Source organism: Muscardinus avellanarius (genome assembly GCF_963383645.1).
Source record: "Muscardinus avellanarius genome assembly, chromosome: 2".
In the NCBI taxonomy this organism is placed as follows: domain Eukaryota; kingdom Metazoa; phylum Chordata; class Mammalia; order Rodentia; family Gliridae; genus Muscardinus; species Muscardinus avellanarius.
Window position 1 is genome coordinate 66911970 of NC_137787.1, and position 19546 is coordinate 66931515.

The window sequence follows — 19546 nt, forward strand, 5'->3', positions numbered from 1 at the left end:
CACTAAATTGCTGAGACCGGCTTCAAACCTGTGATCCTCCTGTGTCAGCCTCCCAAGGGATTACAAGCATGCATCACTGCACCCATCTTCCCACGCTCTAAGTCACAAGTTTCTCTCATTTCTTCCCATTTCTTAAGTGCAGTGAAAGCTGCCTTTCCAAAAGTGGCAGGACAGCACTTACATCACTCTCACAAACAGACCAAAAGGTCATTATAATTTTTGCTTTCTCTTTAAGTTTTTTTCTCTTTATTCACCCAACTTAGGTTTGCTATGTGGTTCTTTAAATCAGATGATCCCATAGCCAAGTGTGGTGACGCACGCTTGTAATCCTAGGACCTGGAAGGCTGAGATAGGAGGATCACAGGTTCATGGCCAGCCTCAGCTACTTAGTGAGGCCCTCAACAACATACTGAGACCCTGTTTCAAAAATAAACAATAAAAAGGAGGGCTTGAGGTGTAACCTGGAGGTAGAATGCCCCTGGGTTCAATCCCCAGTACTGCAAAAAATAAAAAATAAAAAGCTAAAGAGAGAGAGAGAGAGAGAGAGAGAGAGAGAGAGAGAGAGAGAGAGAGAGAGAGAGAATCCCTGCCCCAGTCAACAAAAGCAAATTAATCCTAATTTGGAATAAAACCCTCTGGGTACAGTACTTTCCTTTGAACCATTCGAAGAGATAATCACACACCTTCCTTGTCTCTAGAAGCCTTTTCAATGTCTCTTTGCAGTCTCAACAGTTTCGGTTTTATTAAAGACTTCCGTCTCTCTTTATCCATGGCATTTTTAGGATCTTCTTCCTTTAGGGGTGGAAGAAAAAAAAAAAGGATGTTTAACAACTAAAGGGAAAAGTAAGAATTGCTACTCTCAGTTGTACTGAAACTTTCACTAACTTCATTTAACTTTACAGAAAAGTCAGAAATAAAATCAGGATAATCTTTAGTTTTACACAAAGATCGTTGTTCTACCTGTTCTAGACCTGATTAATAAGAGAACATCTTGTTCACAACTTGCAAGTACATGGCTAAGCACTTTCTTTTATAGGACAAATTATTCTTGGAGGAGCAGCCTTTATTATAGTTATTTCGGTTTCTTGATAAATGTATTGTTGGATATTTATTTTTCTCTGTAATAACTAACTGAGCTTTATTCACGTTAGAAACCTTTAATGGCCCACATAGTGGATGGCACATATGCCTCAGACTAGGCTGGTCTCTGGAGTGGCACAAATGTTTACTTAGTTCTGTGTTGGCTCAGGATTGGGAACACCACAACCAAAACGCCTACTCTGCCCCCAAGTGGGTCTCCCATTTAGTTAGGCCTTGAAGCACTGAGGTACCTGGCACTACGAGGCCACCGAAGCTCAAGAATAGTGCAGGCCTAGCGGGCGGGGACTGTCTAGAAGGAGGACAGGAAACCTTGACCAGGACTTGCCAGTCAACTAGAAGGAGGGCAAAGGGCACCCCAGGTGCGCAAGCACAGGGTAGAGGGAGGTTCTGTGCAGTGCCAGGAACCATACCCAGAGCAGTTGCTTGAGCGAAATACTGGAAGAAAAAGTGGTCTGTGCATGTTAGGCCATATTTTGGGCAAACAAAGGGATTTATCGCATAGGCTGTGAGGAACCATTAATGATATCTGAGCTTTCACGTGGATTATTTCAAGGCTTGAGTTTAAAAAAAGACAACAGTCTAGTGGGGTGGGGAGGTCACTGAACATGAGTGGACAGAAACACAGGGAGAAAGAGGGGGACAAGTGGAGGAGGCAGCTGCTCTGCGAAGGAAGAAGAGTGAGGACTCTGAATACGGTGGAGAGATGGGATTCAGGTAGGCTGTCAGGAAGAGGGGGCGCCTGAGGATGAGAGCCAGGGGAGAGTTTCCAGGACACGGCAGTGTTATAACAAGATGTTCTTGACAGGTTGTGAGTTATAAACATTTCTCTATGTTCTTTATTATGAAATTCTCACAACAACTCTGTGAGGTTGGTCTTATTTCCCCCCTTTTTACCTGTGACAAAAATCAATGAAAGGAGCCCATGTTGAAGAAGCTAGAAATGTTTACTCCCCAAACATGACTACGTTGACCCCCGTTCTCTACCATTCCTTCACAAGTCTGCTCAGAGTTGAGGCTAAGCTGAGGGCGCAGCTCTGGGTGAGCTCTGACTGGGCTGAAACACTACATAGGTTCAGCCCCGGGGCCATCCGTGGAGGAGGAATGCCAGGCATAATCCAGCTCCCGCGGTCCAGAGTCACTTGGTCTGGAGACATCTTTTGTTTCAACATGTATCTCCAGGGACAGATAGCTCCTAGATCCATGTAAGGATGGGGTGTATTGCCATCATTTTCCTCCCTCCCTTCCTCCCTCCCTCCCTTCTCTCTCTCTCTCTCTCTCTCTCTCTCTCTCTCTCTCTCTCTCTCTCTCTCTCCCTCTCTTTCTTCTTTCTTTCTTTTTTATGGTACTGGGGATGGAAACCAGGGGGGAATTCTACCTCTGAGCTGCATCCTCAGCCCTATTTTTTTATTATTTAATTTGAAATAGGATCTCACTAAATTGCAGAGAGCCTTACTGAGGCTGAGGCTGTCCTCAAACCCATGATCTTCCTGTCTAGCCTCCCAAGTGCTGGGATTACAAGCATGCGACACCACACCTGGCCTTAACTTTCTTAAATCTGTCCTCCTTTCCCAAGGATTTATTAGGAAGAAGATGAGACATATAAAACCACATATATAATCTTTTGACCATGACATTACAGAAACAAATATTTTCCCATTGATCACCAGCCCTCCAATCTTGAACCGCGATGATTCTTCTCTCTTGCCCTGACCTATGTAAACTTCACAGCACTGGATGAAGGCCAGTCTACACTTAAGCCAGCAACAGTAAAGCCAGATATTGGGGTGCTTTGCTTTAAAGATATCAAGACAACCTTATTCACTACTTTTTTTTGGTACTTTTTTCTTTACTTTTTTTTTTTCAGTACTGGAGGTAGAACCCAGGGGTGTTCTACCTCTGAGCTACACCCCCAGCCCTATTTTTTATTCTTTATTTTGAAACAGGGTCTCACTGACTTGCAGAGGACCTCACTAAGTATCTGAGGCTGGCTGCAAACCACGATCCCCCTGTTTCAGCCTCCCAAATGCTGGGATTACAAGCAAGCGCCACCGCACCTGGCATCTTTTTTTTTTTTTTTTTTTTTTTTTTGGTGGTGGTGGTACTGGGGTTCCTGGAAGCCCTTCTACCTCTGGGCTACACTCCCAGACCTATTTTATATTTTTATTTAGAAACAGGGTCTCCTAAGCCAGCACGCGCAGCTGGCTTCGAACCTGTGCGATCCTCCTGTCTCTGCCTCCCAAGTGCGGGGATTACAAGCGTGCACCACCACGCCCGGCTTACTTTTTATTTTGAAACAGGTCTCTGTAAGTGGCTGAGGTTGGCCTCGAACCTGTGATCCTTCTGTCTCAGCCTTCCAAGTACTGAGGCTACAGGTGTGTGCTACCACATCCAACTCTAATCACTCATTTTGAGACAGTCTTTTCTCTTAGACTTAGATCTGTGGTTGTGAGCTCTACTGTGCTCAATCTTCATAGAAATAAGAAATTCCCATGAACATGTCCATTAAAGACGAATCATTGTGTTTACATTGTTACATTTCAATGAAAATCCTAGTCATATTTCCAAGAAGAATGACTTTATTTTATTGACAGGTTAGTTGATTACGGGTATTTTTACTATCCTTTGAGAGAAAACAGTAGATATACTTTAGTGTACATTTTTCCATCTGAAGAATCACCTACACTGCTCAGAAGAAAAGAAGGAAAAGAAACCTATCTTCACCTTGCAATCAAAGCCCCCTTTCTACTCCCATCTTTACCTTCGTTTCTGCTTTGAACAGACATTGCTATTGCTCATATACTTCACCAAGGTAGGGAGGAAAGACTCAAGGGAATGACAGGCTTGCACTGCTGTTTGGGGGGCGGGAAGGGGAACACCTATCAGGACTCACTGCTCCCTCACCCACTGCCTCCCCTTCCTCCGGGTCTCTCAGTTCCTGAGCAGGGCCTGGCAGCTGTTGGCTTCCGCTGTACATTTAATTCAATAGCAGGGCATGACTAGTGGGCTGGCTCTACAGATCAGAGAGGGATAAGACCCCAACTGGAGTTTGAAAGTTGGAATAAAATACAGCAAAGGGCCCAGGTAAGAGCTGTTGGGAGTTATTTCTGCAGAGTTTGGTAATTAATAATCAGGTACTAAGGGCTAAGGGTATAGCTCAGTAGTAGAGCACTTGCCTAGCATGTGCAAGGTCCTAGATTTGATCCCCAGCACCACAAAAAAAAGGGGAGGGGAATCTTAGAATGTGGTATAGGCCTGTTGTCCCTGCTACTTGGTGGGGGGGGGGTCACTGAAGCAGGAGGACAGCTTGAACTCAGGAATTTGAAGCTAGGCTGGGCAAAAAAGTGAGACCCCACTGAAAAATAAAAATAAACACAAAATAAAGACCCTTGTCTCAAAAATTATATATATGTTTGTGTGTATGTACATATTATATATATATATATATATATGTGTGTGTGTGTGTGTGTGTGTGTGTGTGTGTGTGTGTGTCTCCAACATAAGAGCAAGTTCTACACACACACACACACACACACACACAATAATTAATTAAACACTACAATTAAGATTAATATGGGGGGAGTAGAGACACAAATCTTTGAGGCAAGACCCAAGAAGATAAAGAATTTACTGCAATAGAGCTGAGGTGAGCTGCCTGGGCTCTGACTAGGGACAATGACCAGTTTTCAGCAAGAAAGGTTGCCCAATAGGAGAATCATCCCCGATGCCCTCATTTTTAAGAGAAGGGACCATTAAAAATGCTGATAAAATTCCCACCCCTGAGGACTCATGCCTTTGTGTAAGCCTTCATTGATGGGCTGCACTTAACTGGCTCGATTCTAACTCCCTCTGCACTTCTGAGTTTATAGTGGACCCTGCTCCCCTGGGGGCACTGGAGGAAGCAGGCTGTGGCTCTGTCACTCTGGAGGAAGCAGGCTGATGTGTAGTAAGACATGGAGAAGCCCACAGACAAGGAGATGGCATCTCCATCACTAGCTAGGGAGGACCAGAGGCTGCCAGCAGCCACCTGAGTGGCTGTGGAGACAGCGTCTCCTGATAAGATCTTGAGACATCTGCAGTGCTGACTGCTCCTGGACTTCAGTCTTTCAAGGGCCTCAGAGGACTCCTGACTCACATAAACTGCAATGATAAGTGTTTGGGGGTAATTTTTTACCCAGCAATTTAGATGGACAGTTTGATATGCACTGGTTATTTATAGATCATGAAACACATCTGCCTGGCATTACTCATTTTTAGCTGGGGGTTACTGGGGATTGAACCCAAGGGTGTTCTACCTCTGAGCTATGCCCTTCGCCCTTTTTACTTTTTTTAAATTTTGAAACAGGGTCTTTGCTCAGTTGCTGAGGCTGGCCTTGAACCTGCAATCTTCCTGTCTCAGCCTCCCAAGTACTGGGATTATAGGTGTGTGCCACCATCTCTGGCTTGGCATTACTTTTATAAAAAGCTGCTATGATTTAAATGTTCTCCAAAGTCCATGTGTTGGAAACATATTCCCCAGTGCTAGAGTGTTGAAAGACAGGACCTTTGAGAGGTGATTAGCCCAGGAAGGCTCTGCCTGATGAAGGGACTGATGTTGTTAGCACAAGAGTAAGTTCAGTGTAAAAGCAAGTTATACCCTCTTGTGGTCTCTCATTACGTGATGCTTTTTGCCCCGTGATAACACAGTGAGAAGGTCCTTACCAGAGACAGACCCTTGACCTTGGACTGCCCAGCTTCCAGAACCATAAGCCAAATAAAGTTCTATATTTTATAAATCACTCAGTCTTTGGTATTCTGTGACTGCAGCAAAAACAGAAGACAAAGACTGAATAGGGCCAGGCGTGGTGTCTCACACTTGTAATCCTAGTACTGGTGAGGCTGAGACAGGAGGATTGCAGGTTCATGGCTAGCCTCAGCTACTTAGGCCCTCCGCAACTGAGTAAGACCCTGTTTCAAAATAAAGAATAAAAAATAGGGCTGGAAGTATAGCTCGGAGGTAGAATGCCCCCAGCTTCAACTCTCCAATACTGAAAAAAATTAAACAGAAAGATACTGTATAAAACTTGATACTATAAATTAAATACTTGATACTGTAAATTAAAATTAAATAGAAAGATACTGTATAAAGCTTGACTTTCATACCACCACCCATTTTGGGGTTTTTTCTTCTTCTTTTTCTTTTCTTTTTTTTTTTCTTCTTCAGTACTGAGGATGGGACCCAGGGGCATTCTGCCTCCGAGCTACACCCCCAGCCCTATTTTTTAGTCTTTTTAGTTTTTGAAACAGGGTCTCACTGAGTTGTGAAGGGCCTCGCTAAATAGCTGAGGCTGTCCGCGAACCGTGATCCTCCTGTCTCCGCCTCCCGAATACTGGGATTACAAGCATGCGCCACCATGCCCGGCTATTCACCACCCATTGTAAGCCATACACTTTAAAAATTTATATGAACTATGGATAAAAAGCACTATTTTCACTTATACAAGCAAATATTTATAGTTGCTTTCAATTTTGAGTTTCTCCACATGTGACTAAGGCCCCCATTAGGGAAACTTCCTGCTACTCCATACTTACAAAGTAATCGGTTAATAGGAGCTCGGATTTGTTTTCAGTAGCTAAAACTGCAGTTTCTTCCACTAGCGCCTGGATATCTTTTTCAACATCAATCTTGTTGATGGCACAGTGAATCTGTGAGTGGCACTGTGAGGCCAAGAAAGAACAAGGTTGTTGAAGAAATGGTTCTTGCCAACTCTCCTCATCCATACCTGACATAGAGAAATCTTCATTACTCACTGTGGTCAGGGTTTGGCCGAAAAGAGAAATATGTTGGCTGTACTGGTTTAAGTTGTTGCATAAAAGTTGAATTCTCTCCTTCTCCAGCTCCAGGATGCTCTGAAGAAGATGAAAACCAAGGTAGGATCAACCATTTGTTATGCAAAACTGAAGTCACCCAGCAAGCGCTGGCACACCTGAAGACAGCCTGAGCGGGATTCGGGATCTGCCTTTTTATTACATGGAATCTAAGCTGCGGTGCGGGGAGATTTCCGGGAGAGAAGTGGGACTTGCTGTCTTTCCTGTTATCCTCCTTTATAAAGACTTTACCTCACAAACTTTCCCTGAGATCTTTTGTTCCAAAGGCCACGCAGGCAGGGGCTGTGGGTGACCTGATGTTCACAGACAAGGGAAAGAAAAAGAAAATAGAGCATTTAAGAAGCACCTGTGATTTCTAGAGGAGAGAAGCCCACATCCATATGTGTGAGAGTCACTCACAGCACATGCAAGGCCCTCTGCTAGCCTCTGCAAGGTCAGAGATGATGAGACACATTCTCTGTTTAAGGACGCTAGTTCACAAGAGCAGAATCTCAACATCTGACAGATTTGCAATCCTGGCCTACAATTAGGCCTCGGGGGATCAGAGTTGACTCCTGAAGGTAGGAGTATAGCCTCGAGTTTCCTGTGGGATGACTTTTACCTGGGAAGGGTAAATAAGAAGCAAGGGGCACCAGACCAGCACTGGGAACTATTCATATTTTGGGACAAGTTTATTTTTATTTTATTTTTTTGCCGGTCTGGGGTTGGAACCCAGAGGCATTTGACCTCTGAGCTACACCCCCTGCCCAATTTTTTATTCTTTATTTTGAAACAGGGTCTCACTTGAGTTGCGAAGGGCCTCACTAAGTAGCTGAGGCTGTCTGCGAACCGCGATCCCCCTGTCTCAGCCTCCCAAATGCCGGGATTACAAGTGTGCGCCACCACGCCCGGCTGGAACAAGTTTATTTTTATACCCTGGCCATTCGAGTCGCTCATTGGTGGCTTTTAGAGATGATGGAGAAATTCAACAACTAGGGTCAGGTAGAGTGTGTAGGGGAGGCCATTGTGGGGACAGTGTGAGGCTGTTAGGCACATGCTCAGAGGACTCCCAGCTTTGACCAAGATGGCAACTGTCGAAGACAAAACTCTCCCCATCCTGTTTTCCTAAGGACAGGGCTTCCTGTATCCAGAGAAGGCCAGGATGCTTGCTCTCCTACCCACCATTTCATCTTCTGTATCACAAAGCAAAGAGCTCTTGGTGATCATTCACAAAATAGGCTTTGGAAAAACTGACAGGTAACACTAGCACAGGAAGGAAGAAGAAGGCCTTTGGTAGGAGGAGAGGGCTGGAGAGAGGCACAGAGTGGGAGTTCTCCCCCTTGCCTCTTGACACACCTGCAAGGCCCTGGCCTGACCCCTACTGTGTCTACACCACTGTGTGGCTACTTCATCTACTGTGTGCAGTAATCAAAATTTAAATTACTTATTTATTTTTGTCTTGATGGGGATGGAACCCAGAGGCATTCTACCTCCGAACTACATACACCCCAGCCCTTTTTTTATTCTTTATTTTGAAACAGGGTTTCACTAAGTTGCAGAGGGCCTCACCAAGTAGCTGAGGCTGGCTGCAAACCTGCAAGCCTCCTATCTCAGCCTCCCAAGTACTGGGATTACAAGTGTGAGCCACCACTCCTGGCTTAAATAATTTATTTATGCCATTCAATTATCGTACACTCTATATAATGCAAAATGCACCATCTTAACAATTTAAGGGATGGATACTAAGATTAGCATGCCGGGCACAACACTCCTTTTAAATGCAAGTAATGAAAGGCTCAGGAAGTAACTATGAACGTCTTGGCCAATCACATGCAAATTTAGATTTTTGTGCCAAATGTCCTGACATTTGTATTGGAAGCCTAGAGCTGTGCCCGGATGACACCTTCTTAGATATGTCAGAAGCTACACACTTTTCCTAAGTCAGTCATTGGGAGCCACATGCCTTTGTTTCTGCCAGTGATCTCCAGAGTCTTTCTCCACAACTGCAGGCCCGAGTCATTTGAATGTGATCAAGTTGCTTTTCTGTCTTTTCATCCAGATATAGGGCGAAAGACATAGCAAGTTACCAAATGCATTGCTTCTTCAAAGGGCAGAATGGAAATTGTACCAGTATTGGGAATGGCCTGGGAAGATTTGAGAAAGCTCTGATTATTAATAAATATATTTCAAAAATTGGGTGAGGGGCAGATCTGTGAAAGGACTTGGTTTCTGCCAAGAAGCAGGCAACTATTCCAATGTAAATTAACCTAGCTAAAGGTAAGCAGCAAGTCAATAGGAGAGGGGAACTAGGACTTCCTCATCCTAATTCTTTTTTTTTTTTTTTTTTGGTGGATCTGGTGATGGAACCCAGGGGCATTCGACCTCTGAGCTACACTCCCTGCCCTATTTTTGATTCTTTATTTTGAAACCGGGTCTCACTGAGTTGCAAAGGGCCTCACTAAGTAGCTGAGGCTGTCTGCGAACCGTGATCCTCCTGTCTCAGCCTCCCGAATGCTGGGATTATAAGTGTGCGCCACCACGCCTGGCTCCTCATCCTTATTCTAAAGACAGGTATACATAATTGGATAATCTAGCTAGGATGGGAGGAGGGAGTCAACCTTCTACCTTCATGAAAGGAGACACCTTGGTGGGAAAGTAAGGGGAGGAGCTTTACAGGGACTTATACTAAATCAGAATTACATGAAACAAGATGGAGGATATCGTGTATTAAAAATCTGTTCCGTGTTTTGTACTTCTGTGATTTCGTTCGAAGCACCCCCTCATGTTACTCTGCAACTGTCTCCCATATTTCTATCTTTTTAATAAGCTTATTTAAATATTCAGCAAGAGTCTGGGCTATTGCATATCTATCCTTAGCTCAGGACAAGAACCTGAAGTTTTTGTGATTTTTTTGGAGGAATTATTCCCAGGGGTCTAACAAAGGTCCCTGGGTAGTTTCCCAAACTGTAACATTTTCTCTCAACACCGTAACAGAAATGCCTCAGAACAGATATATAAAACCAATTCTGATTGTTTGAGTCTCAAATGGGATAATCTTCAAAAAAGAATAAAGCCCATGGCCGAGCGTGGTGGTGCACGCTTGTAATCCCCGCACTTGGGAGGTGGAGACAGGAGGATCGTGCAGGTTTGAAGCCAGCCGTGCTGGCTTAAGAGACCCTGTTTCCAAATAAAAATATAAAAAATAGGTGTCTGGGACTGTATCCCAGAGATAGAAGGGTTTCCAGGAAGCCTAGTACCACCAAAAAATAAAAAATAAAAATAAATAAATAAATAAAATAAACCTTACTTTACCCTATAGAAAAAGACCTAGACATAAGCTCTTCCAGTTTAGCACTGTGAGCAAAAAGACAGAATATAAAAGCCAGCTTTGGAACACACCGCATCCCTGATGGGTGGCTGTTTCTTTAACAGGGGCTGAAACACTAGCATCAGTCTGAGACTAGAATAACTAGTGTCCTTTGGTGGAGATGGTAATGTTTAACAGATTTTAATTACATTTCAGGGAAATCATTAAAATGATCTATGTTTGCTCATGAAAAGAGGTGGAAATAAATTCCACTGTGCGAAGGGGAAATCCATATCTCACTTAATGAATTATCGCTTTCCATTATCTTGTTCTTTTTGTATGAAATGGGCAACAAAGGAACATGGCACTCTGGAGGGCCTCCAGCTGTCCTCTTGTACTTTCTCAGAGGCACATAGGAGAAAGTGTGGTCAGAGTTGTCAAGAGATGCAGATTTGGAGCCTGTTTGGGGCTCAGCATCATAATTCATGGGTCCTCTCACTCTTTACAGGTGCTGCTATTCAGGCCTCTGTCAGTACTACAAGAGGAGCTTGGGGGAACTGCATTTTCATAAAACTAACAGAAGAAGTACCATTCTCTTTCTAGAGCAGAGACTCTCAAATTTTAGAATGCTACAAGTCACCCACCCTGCTTCCTGAAATCAGAAGTTCTGAGTTGGCGCTCAAGAATCTGAAGTTTAACAAGTGCCCAGCTGCTTGGAGAGGTTGTCCAGGGCCACAGATGGCCACAGAGAAATACATTCTAAAATAATTCATCATTCTTCCACCCAGAGATGACCACTTTTTCACTTTTTAATTTTTTTTTTTTTTGTGTGTGTGTGTTACCATAGATTGAACTCGGGGATTCTACCAGTAAGCTATACCCCCCCAATCTGATTTTATTTTTTATCTTGAAACAGGGTCTCAGTAAGTTGCTGAGGGCTCACTAAGTTGCTGAGGCTGGCCTCAAACCTGTGATCCTCTTGTCTTAGACTACCAAGGTGTGCACTATTATGCCTGGCTCAGAAATGACCACAATTAACATTCTAATGCATTTCAGTCTAGGTATGTATGTATGATTTTATCTTCTAAATATGTATCCAATTATTCAAATTCGATAACCTGTTTTTTTTTTCCAGTTAACCTCACACATGAGCAATTTCCTTCTCCATTAGTCTCTGAAAGCATCATTTTAATGACTTCATCATAGTCCATTATAGGAGTGGCTTGATTCATATAGTCATTGATTTGATTTGTCCATTTGGATTGCTTCCTTCTTTTTCCTTTTTTTATTTTTTGCTATGCTGGGGATTGAACCCAGGGCCTCTTGCATACTAGGCTCTACCACTGAACTACATCCTCAGCCCTGCCTTTTAATGTATTTATTTATATATTTTTTTGGTGGTACTGGGGTTCCTGGAAGCCCTTCTAACTCCAGGCTACACTCCCAGACCTATTTTATATTTTTTTTATATTTAAAAACAGGGTCTCTTAAGCCAGTGAGGCTGGCTCCGAACCAGTGCGATCCTCCTGTCTCCGCCTCCCAAGCGCGGGGATTACAAGCGTGCGCCACCACGCCTGGCTCTTTTAATGTATTTTAAATAGAAATCTCTATGTTATTTTCATTTTTTTTAAGTGGTACTGGGGATGGAACCCAGGGGCCTTCTACCTCCAGGCTACACTCCCAGACCTATTTTATATTTTTATTTGGAAACAGGGTCTCTTAAGCCAGCTGAGGCTGGCTTCGAACCTGCGCGATCCTCCCAAGTCTCAGCCTCCCAAGTGCGGAGATTACAAGCGTGCGCCACCACGCCCGGATCTTTATGTTATTTTCAGCTACTTCTTCAAATAGATTTTGAAGAGAGGACATCACCTTCCTCAACAGGGGTCCTAGGAGAGGATTAAGCACTAATGTCCTAAGGTATCTATTGCATATATAATCATGTGCTGTGGAATGGCTTTTCAGTCAATACAGAATGTGTATATATAATATTTATATATTACAAATTACATATTCATATATACTACTTATATATATTAATGGTGTAATAAGGTCTCAATATTCCACAGTGGAACAGTACCATAATGGAGTTGAAAATTTCCCATTACCTACTGACACTGTAGGCATCATATGGCACAGGGCATTACTCACATGCTTGGGGTGGTGCTCGTGTTAATAAACCTACTGTGCTGTTAATTGTCCAAGAGTATATCACATACAATGATGTGTAGTGCATAAAACTTTATAGCACACAACTGTTTAACTGGCTTATGTATTTATTATGCCATACTTTCTATCACTATTTGAGTGTACTCCTACTTATTAAAAAATGAACATTAAACAGTATGCTATGTTAAACTGGCAGCAGCCTTTCCTGACTTATGTTTATTTCATCTCTTGATTGCATCAAGAGGCCATGTCGGTGGTTAACCTATCTCACTTAGGTCCGGGTAAGTGCCCTCTATGGATGTTGATACATTGGTAAAATTGCCTAAAAACGAAGTTCTCAGAATGCATCCCCATCGTTAACACACACAACCATAATGCATGGCCATCTGTCTGCATCTAGAGTGCTGCTGGTCAAGCACCATCCCCAGAAGGACCAAGAAAACAGTTGCTCAAATCACTACTGCACTCTGTGGTAAAGATAAGGAACAGCACTGGAGAGAAGGAACATTTATAAGGGCCTCAACACACATTGCAAATGACTTTCTAAAATAATTCCCTGAGTAAACGTTTGATTCTTGGCAATTCTTGATAGACGGGTCAGATCAGTTCCCTGAGAGAGAGCTCCAGCCCAAGGCCAAAAGCTCTAGCCCAAGGCCGTGCCTAGCCGCCCCATCCTTGCCCCCATACTCAGTCTCAGTTTCCTGGAAAGGTCCAGCCCCTTCCCAGAAACCATTTCTGTAAACCAGTGAGTGTAAAGGCCATAGGAACCTCCAATGGGGCGCGACATCCAGTCCAGTCAGCCACTGGCAAAGCGCCAACTCAGCTTAAAACTGTATTTAACCCCAAGCATGGCCATGCTCGTTCTCTCTCTTCTCTCTCTGACTGCCTCTCCTCTCTGCTTCCTCTCTCGGACTATTTCTCCTCTCTCTGACTGCTACTCCTTTTGACCCTGCTGCCTAAATAAATCTCTTGGCTGTGTGGTCGTTTCTGGTGTAGTTTTCTGCCCTTCAATTCTTGATAGTGTGACTGTAAATTTTTTCTAAATACCTTACGGATTATTTCTATCAACTGAATTGTTTCTATTGGGAGGCTAATTATGAAATGTGGTTTATGCAATTGATATCATTACTTGACAGCCATGCTTGAAACTTTAGAATATTTCTCAAAATATCTATCTAGTAAACTGCCTTGAACAGAGTTCAGTGAGGCTTCTTTGAGGGAATTTGCAAATCCAATCTATAGAGTAAAAAGGTGTGCTAGGACACTTTATGGAACTTTAAAGTGAATTCTTTTTTGGTGTGTGATATTGGGGAATGAACCCAGGGGCATTCTACCTCCAAGCTACACTTCCAGCCCTATTTTTCATCCTTATTTTGAAACAGAGCCTCACTAAGTAGTGGAGGCTGGGCGCAAACCCATGATCCTCCTGTCTCAGCCTCCCAAGTACTGGGATTACAAGCATGAATCACCACATCTGCCTTCTCTAAAGTGAATTCTAATATTCAGTTTTGACAGAAGGATGGTAAATGACTGGACAAAAAAAGGGGAAAAGTAAAAAAGAAACCAAGACACCCCAACTATCCCATTTCTATAACTCACTTTTTTTTCCTTTTTTTTTTTGGTATTTGGGATTGAACCCAGAAATACTGAACTACTCCATCAACGCTTTTTATTTTTCACAGGTTCACGGCCACCCTTGGCTACTTAGTGAGGACACTCCACAACGTAGTGAGACCCTGTTTAAAAATAAAGAATTAAGCCGGGCGTGGTGGCGCACGCTTGTAATCCCCGCACTTGGGAGGCGGAGACAGGAGGATCACGCAGGTTCGAAGCCAGCCGCGCTGGCGTTAAGAGACCCTGTTTCAAAAATATAAAATAGGTCTGGGAGTGTAGCCCGGAGGAAGAAGGGCTTCCAGGAACCCCAGTACTACCAAAATAAATAAATAAATAAATAAATTAAAATAAAGAATTAAAATAGGGCTGGAAGTATAGCTCGGAGATAGACTGCCCCTAGTTCCATCCTCAATGCTGCAAAAAATAAGATATATAAAATCTCCACAATCCTACACAATGCCTGACATACAAAGAAACTCCATAAGTGATCACTGGATGAGGCCTAAAACTTATTTCTGAGCACGTAATACCTACACCTTAATTTACTCTTTACCTCAACAGCAGTGTGTGCGCGCGCGCGCGCGCGCGCGCGCGCGTGTGTGTGTGTGTGTGTGTGTGTGCACGTGTGCAACTTGTAATTGAACCTAGGGGCATTCTACCTGTGAGCTGTACCCCCAGCCCAATTTTTAAACAGGATCTCACCAAATTGCTGCCTTGCTAAGATGCTGAGACTGGTCTTGAACCTACGATCCTATCTCAGCACTTTTTTAAAGTTAGCTGAACACTGTTGTGTCCATTGAGAATTAGAAGCAGAAACTCTGACTAATGATACTTGATAAATTTTCTGTGGTAATGGTATCCCTGGAGATGAGGAAACAAGAGGAAATGTGGTTGTACAGAACTGCGATGCGAGTGAGGATTGTAGGGAAGACAGAGATCAAGTCTCAGAACTGTCTGTCTGGTCTTTGTTTCCAAGGTCTCTCAAAGCTCCAGAGAAGAACAATGTGATACACAACTCACCTTGTAGCAGTTTTCCAATGTATTTTCCCATTTCAGTCTAGTGGAATAGCCTGCTATGTTCTTTTGGTAGTAATTTTCATCTTCCTTTTCCAACTTCTCAGTTGATTTTTTCAGTTTATTGAGGAGCTAAAGTAAAACATTATTACATATTTGTGAAAGCTCTCTGTAATTCCACAGAAATAATTATATGTGCCTCAATGATGTATTTTTTTTTACTTCTCTGTTCCTTATAGTTATAAAGATTAAGTGTAGCCGGGTGTAATGGTGCACACTTGTAATCCCAGCATTTGGAGTCTGAGACAGGAGGATCAGGGTTCACAGACAGCCCTTTGCAACTCAGTGAGACCCTGTTTCAAAATAAAAGAAGAAAAAAAATAGGCTAGGGGTATAGCTCAGAGGTTGAATGCTCCTGGGTTCCATCCCCAGTACCTGGGAAAAAAAAAAAAAAGGAAAAGAAAATAGCAACCAAGGATCTTTTTGAGAAAAAAAGGAATCGCAAAACTAGAAGAAAACCTTAGGTCCTTTCAAGATGATACTCTCAATTTTACCCATGAAGAAATTGAGGCCTGAAATATGAAATGATTTAGCCAGGCACAATGGTGCACACCTGTAAGACCAGGACTCCGGGGGCCAGCCTCAGCAACTTAGTGAGACCCTCAGCGACTTAGAAACCTTGTTTAAAAAATAAAGATAAACATAAGCAAAAAGAGTTAGGGTATAGCTCAGAGGGAATACCCCGGGGTTCAATCTCAGTACCAAAAAATTAAATAAAAACAAATTTTGTTCACATTCATAAAATCAAGGAGAAGGCTAAACGAGAGTCACCTTAAGCCCAGCAACGCAGGGCAAGGGCCTCCGACTCAGAAGTGTGGCCTAACAAGAGTTACTACAGTCTTATTTGGTAAGTCCTTTACATTCCTGTATTTTCAACCGAGAGAAGTAGAAACTCATGGAATCACATAATTTTAGATTACGAGCTGCCATCAATTAAATTGAGAGTATCATGGTGAAAGGCGCTTGGGTTTTCTTCTAGTTTTGCTGTTCCTTTTCTTCTCAAAGTAATTCTTGGTTACTATTTATTTATTTATTTAATTTTTGAGGTAGTGGGGATGGAACCCAAGGGCATTCTACCTCTGAGCTATACTCCCAGCCTATTTTTTATTCTTTTATTTTGAAACAGGGTCTCACTGAGTTGCAAAGGGCATAAGTATCTGAGGCTGTCTGCGAACCCATAACTGATTGGCTACCATCCTGTCTGACAATCTTAAGGCCTCCAGCAGAGTTTTGAGATCAGACTTCCAGAATTAGAGTCCTGGTTCTGGCTACAGGATGAGTTACTTAACTTTCACTAGCCACCATTTTGGGGGGTGAGGAGTCCAATTTCATGCTTTGAACATAAAATTGCAGTTCAGCCAGCACTTGCTGATTAGCTAGCCAGCAGGTAGCTTATTTTAAAACTAAAACGCCCCCCCCCCTTAAGAATTAACGTGTTCTTGTCAGCTTACTGGCCACAGGGATGAAAAACTGGTGTAGATGAAACTGCAATTTTATCTTGAGGATGCTATTTGGACATGAATTATGTTTTCTGATAAACGTACCTGGGGCTCAGTTCTAGGAGTGTCAACGTGTTATAAATGGCTTTCTCCCTCTTTGGTGGAGAGAATTCACTATTTCCTAATGCAATTTCACTATGTCTCCACTAGGTAGCAAATCGATAAACCTTCTTTTTCTTAAAGCCTTGTCCCACTTATTGGATCTGGCAGTCAGGGCAACAACCAGGATTTCATTCACAGTGGGGATAATGACAGCGCCTACTTCACTGGCTGCCTTGAGGACTGAAGCAGGTACCACACGCCTCACCCCGCACAGCACCTCGTGTACCAATCAAAGATCGGTGACTATAATTATTGCTAGTGAAAAGCCTGAGTTATGTGCCTGGTGATCACCTGGACAGCGTCACAGGTGGTTTTCTTTCACCCTGCTTCATCCCTAAGAGTCCCCTCTTGCCAATCACCGGAACTTGCCATTCTTATTGTTAAATCTTCTGGAAAATCAAAATAAGACAAACTGCCTGGGTCATGGAGCTGAAACTGATGATCAAAATGCCTAGAGAAGCAATTTTATATCCCTGAGAGATGAGAAAGTTGGATTGCATGAACGATTCTCAAACATTAGCCTGCCCAGGAATGACCTGGAGTGTTCCTAAAATTGCAACTGTCAGGGCTGCCCAGGTTAGAGTCCTGATCCAGGAGCTCTGAGGCAGCCTGAGAGACCTGACTTTCTACTCCCCACAGACAAGTCTCATGCAAAGAGCTCCCCAAGCCACACTTCAAGGAATACTGAGAACCCTCCTGAGTCTAGTAGCTTGGGGGTTTCACGGATAGACAAAGGCTTTTAAAAATGACCTTCTTGATGTTTGAGGACATTTTGACTTATGCTACATATTTTGACTAATGAAGATCATTCATCCATAATGCTAAATATTAATACCATTCACTTTATTATTCTACTTGGTATGCCGGTTATCTAATTGTCCCTCAGCTGTGATCCATGACCTACAAGGACACATTTGGTTTTGTAGTTCAAGGGTAATGAGCCACATCTATCTGTAGAAAAATTATCTTGTACATGTTACTGTGATAACAATGTAGGGAAAGGCCCAAAGAGGTGAGGTTTACACTTTGGTAAATCCTTGGATTTTTTGTTTGTTTGTTTGTTTGTTTGTTTGTTTGTTTGTTTTTGTGGTGCTAAGGATTAAACACAGGGCAGTCTACCTCTGAGCCTTCTTTTTAATTTTGAAACAGGGTCTAACTATGTTGCTGTTGACCTTGTTAAATTTCTGAGGTTGACTTTGAACCTGCAATCCTCCTGTCTCAGCCTCCCAAGTACTGGGACTATAGGTGTGTGCCACCACACCTGTATTGTCCTTGGATTCTTACTGAGAATGTTCAGATCCCCAGAGGTGAGAACAGAGTCACTTTTGAGATTACCACTCACATTCATTATTCTAAATATAATACTACTGACCACAAGCTTCTGCACAGCAAATAGCCCCCAAGTAGAAAAGAATGTAGACTCCTATGTGTTTACTTAAGAAACTTCCTTTACTAAACTTTGTTGAGATGGACTTCTTTTTCTTTCCTCTTTTCTTTCTCTTGGAGGAAATATTCATTTATTCATCAAACATCGTTGAGGGCCTACACTCTCTAGCCAGGGACACACACAGGTCATTGCCATCCTCTGTGATAGGTCCTAGGGATTCCAGTATGACAAATATGCTTAGGTGTCACTGGGCACCAAGAGAGGCACTTAAACTAGTCTTAGTATTAAAATGGCATTTAAGCTGTGACTTTGCGTATAGTAGGTTAAAGGGAAAAAAATCCCTTTATAAATAAACCTAAAATGAAAGTAGAAATTAGACAAAGTAGCATAGCATGTTAGCCCACAGTTCAGAGGAAGAGTAGCGAGAGATGGCGCTGAGCCATAGGCAGGGGTCAGCTCTTCCAGGACCTCAAGGGCCATGTAACAGAGTGTGCACTGCGTTCGGAGACCACTGGAAACCTTCTGAAAGCTTTTGTGAAGAGAATGATGCACTATGATATGAGTTTCAGTAAGGTCAACTTGACTCCTACATGGAGAATAGATAGGAGGAGACCACCCCCCAGGCCAAAGGACCAATTTGTTAGTTGCTGGGATCTAGATGAACAATGATGGGGGGCCTGGTGAGATCAGTGGCAGGGAGATAGGGAAGCAAAAACGCCCAAGAGGATTTGGATTAGGGGTTCAAATTGGGTGGATATGGCAGGGTGGTAATAGTCAAAGATCTAGAAAACACAGAAATAGAAAATATCGTTGGCAGAGAGAAATGATGTGTTTGATTTCAGGTGTTGAGTTTGAGGTGCCAGAAGGCAGTTTGGAGACAAGCTGTGGCTGGAGATCTACATTTGGGCATCGTCAGCATAGGTATGGTGGCTGAATCCTGGAGAATTTATCCACCTAACTTTGAGAGTGCAGTGTTGGACACCGGAGACACTAGAGTGAATTAAACAGAGTGGGCCCTTGGACAGACACTGCAGTATATAAAGGTCAGGCAGAAAAAGGAAATCCATAAAAGAGGCAAGATAAAATTTCCAGAGAAGTAGAAGGAAGTCCTACTTTGAGATGTTACTCAAGGGAAAAGAGAGAATGTTTCTAGAGGGAGGAAATAAACAATGCTTAATGTTTCCAAGAAGTTCAGTACGGTAAGAACTGGGCGGTACCCACTGGCTTCCCCAACAAGGAGGACATTGTTTAGATGATGAATACTCTGAGTGGAATGGTCAGGGTGGTTTGAGATGAGGAAGTCGAGACAGAGCACAGACATCCTTTCCATACATCTTATCACGAGGAGAGAAGAGAATAGGGGACTAGGAAGAGAGGAAAAGATGTCTCTGACTCATCCTGCTCTCCCAGTATGGGTGTGACGGACAGAATGTGTGCCCTCAAATTGATATG

General features: G+C 43.0%; 1 protein-coding gene across 1 annotated transcript in view; it reads right to left on the reverse strand.

Annotated features, from left to right (window-relative positions):
* The window catches only part of NOSTRIN (nitric oxide synthase trafficking), a gene marked incomplete at its 3' end in the record, with an annotated part of 43813 nt that overhangs the window by 11631 nt on the left and 12636 nt on the right, over window positions 1-19546 (reverse strand). Inside the window, exons 5-8 of the mRNA XM_080689628.1 lie at window positions 15053-15178; window positions 6889-6987; window positions 6670-6795; window positions 684-792 (exon numbers count right to left, since the gene is read on the reverse strand). Coding sequence (XP_080545754.1) covers window positions 684-792; window positions 6670-6795; window positions 6889-6987; window positions 15053-15178 — 460 coding nt within the window. The remainder of the gene's footprint in view (window positions 1-683; window positions 793-6669; window positions 6796-6888; window positions 6988-15052; window positions 15179-19546) is intronic.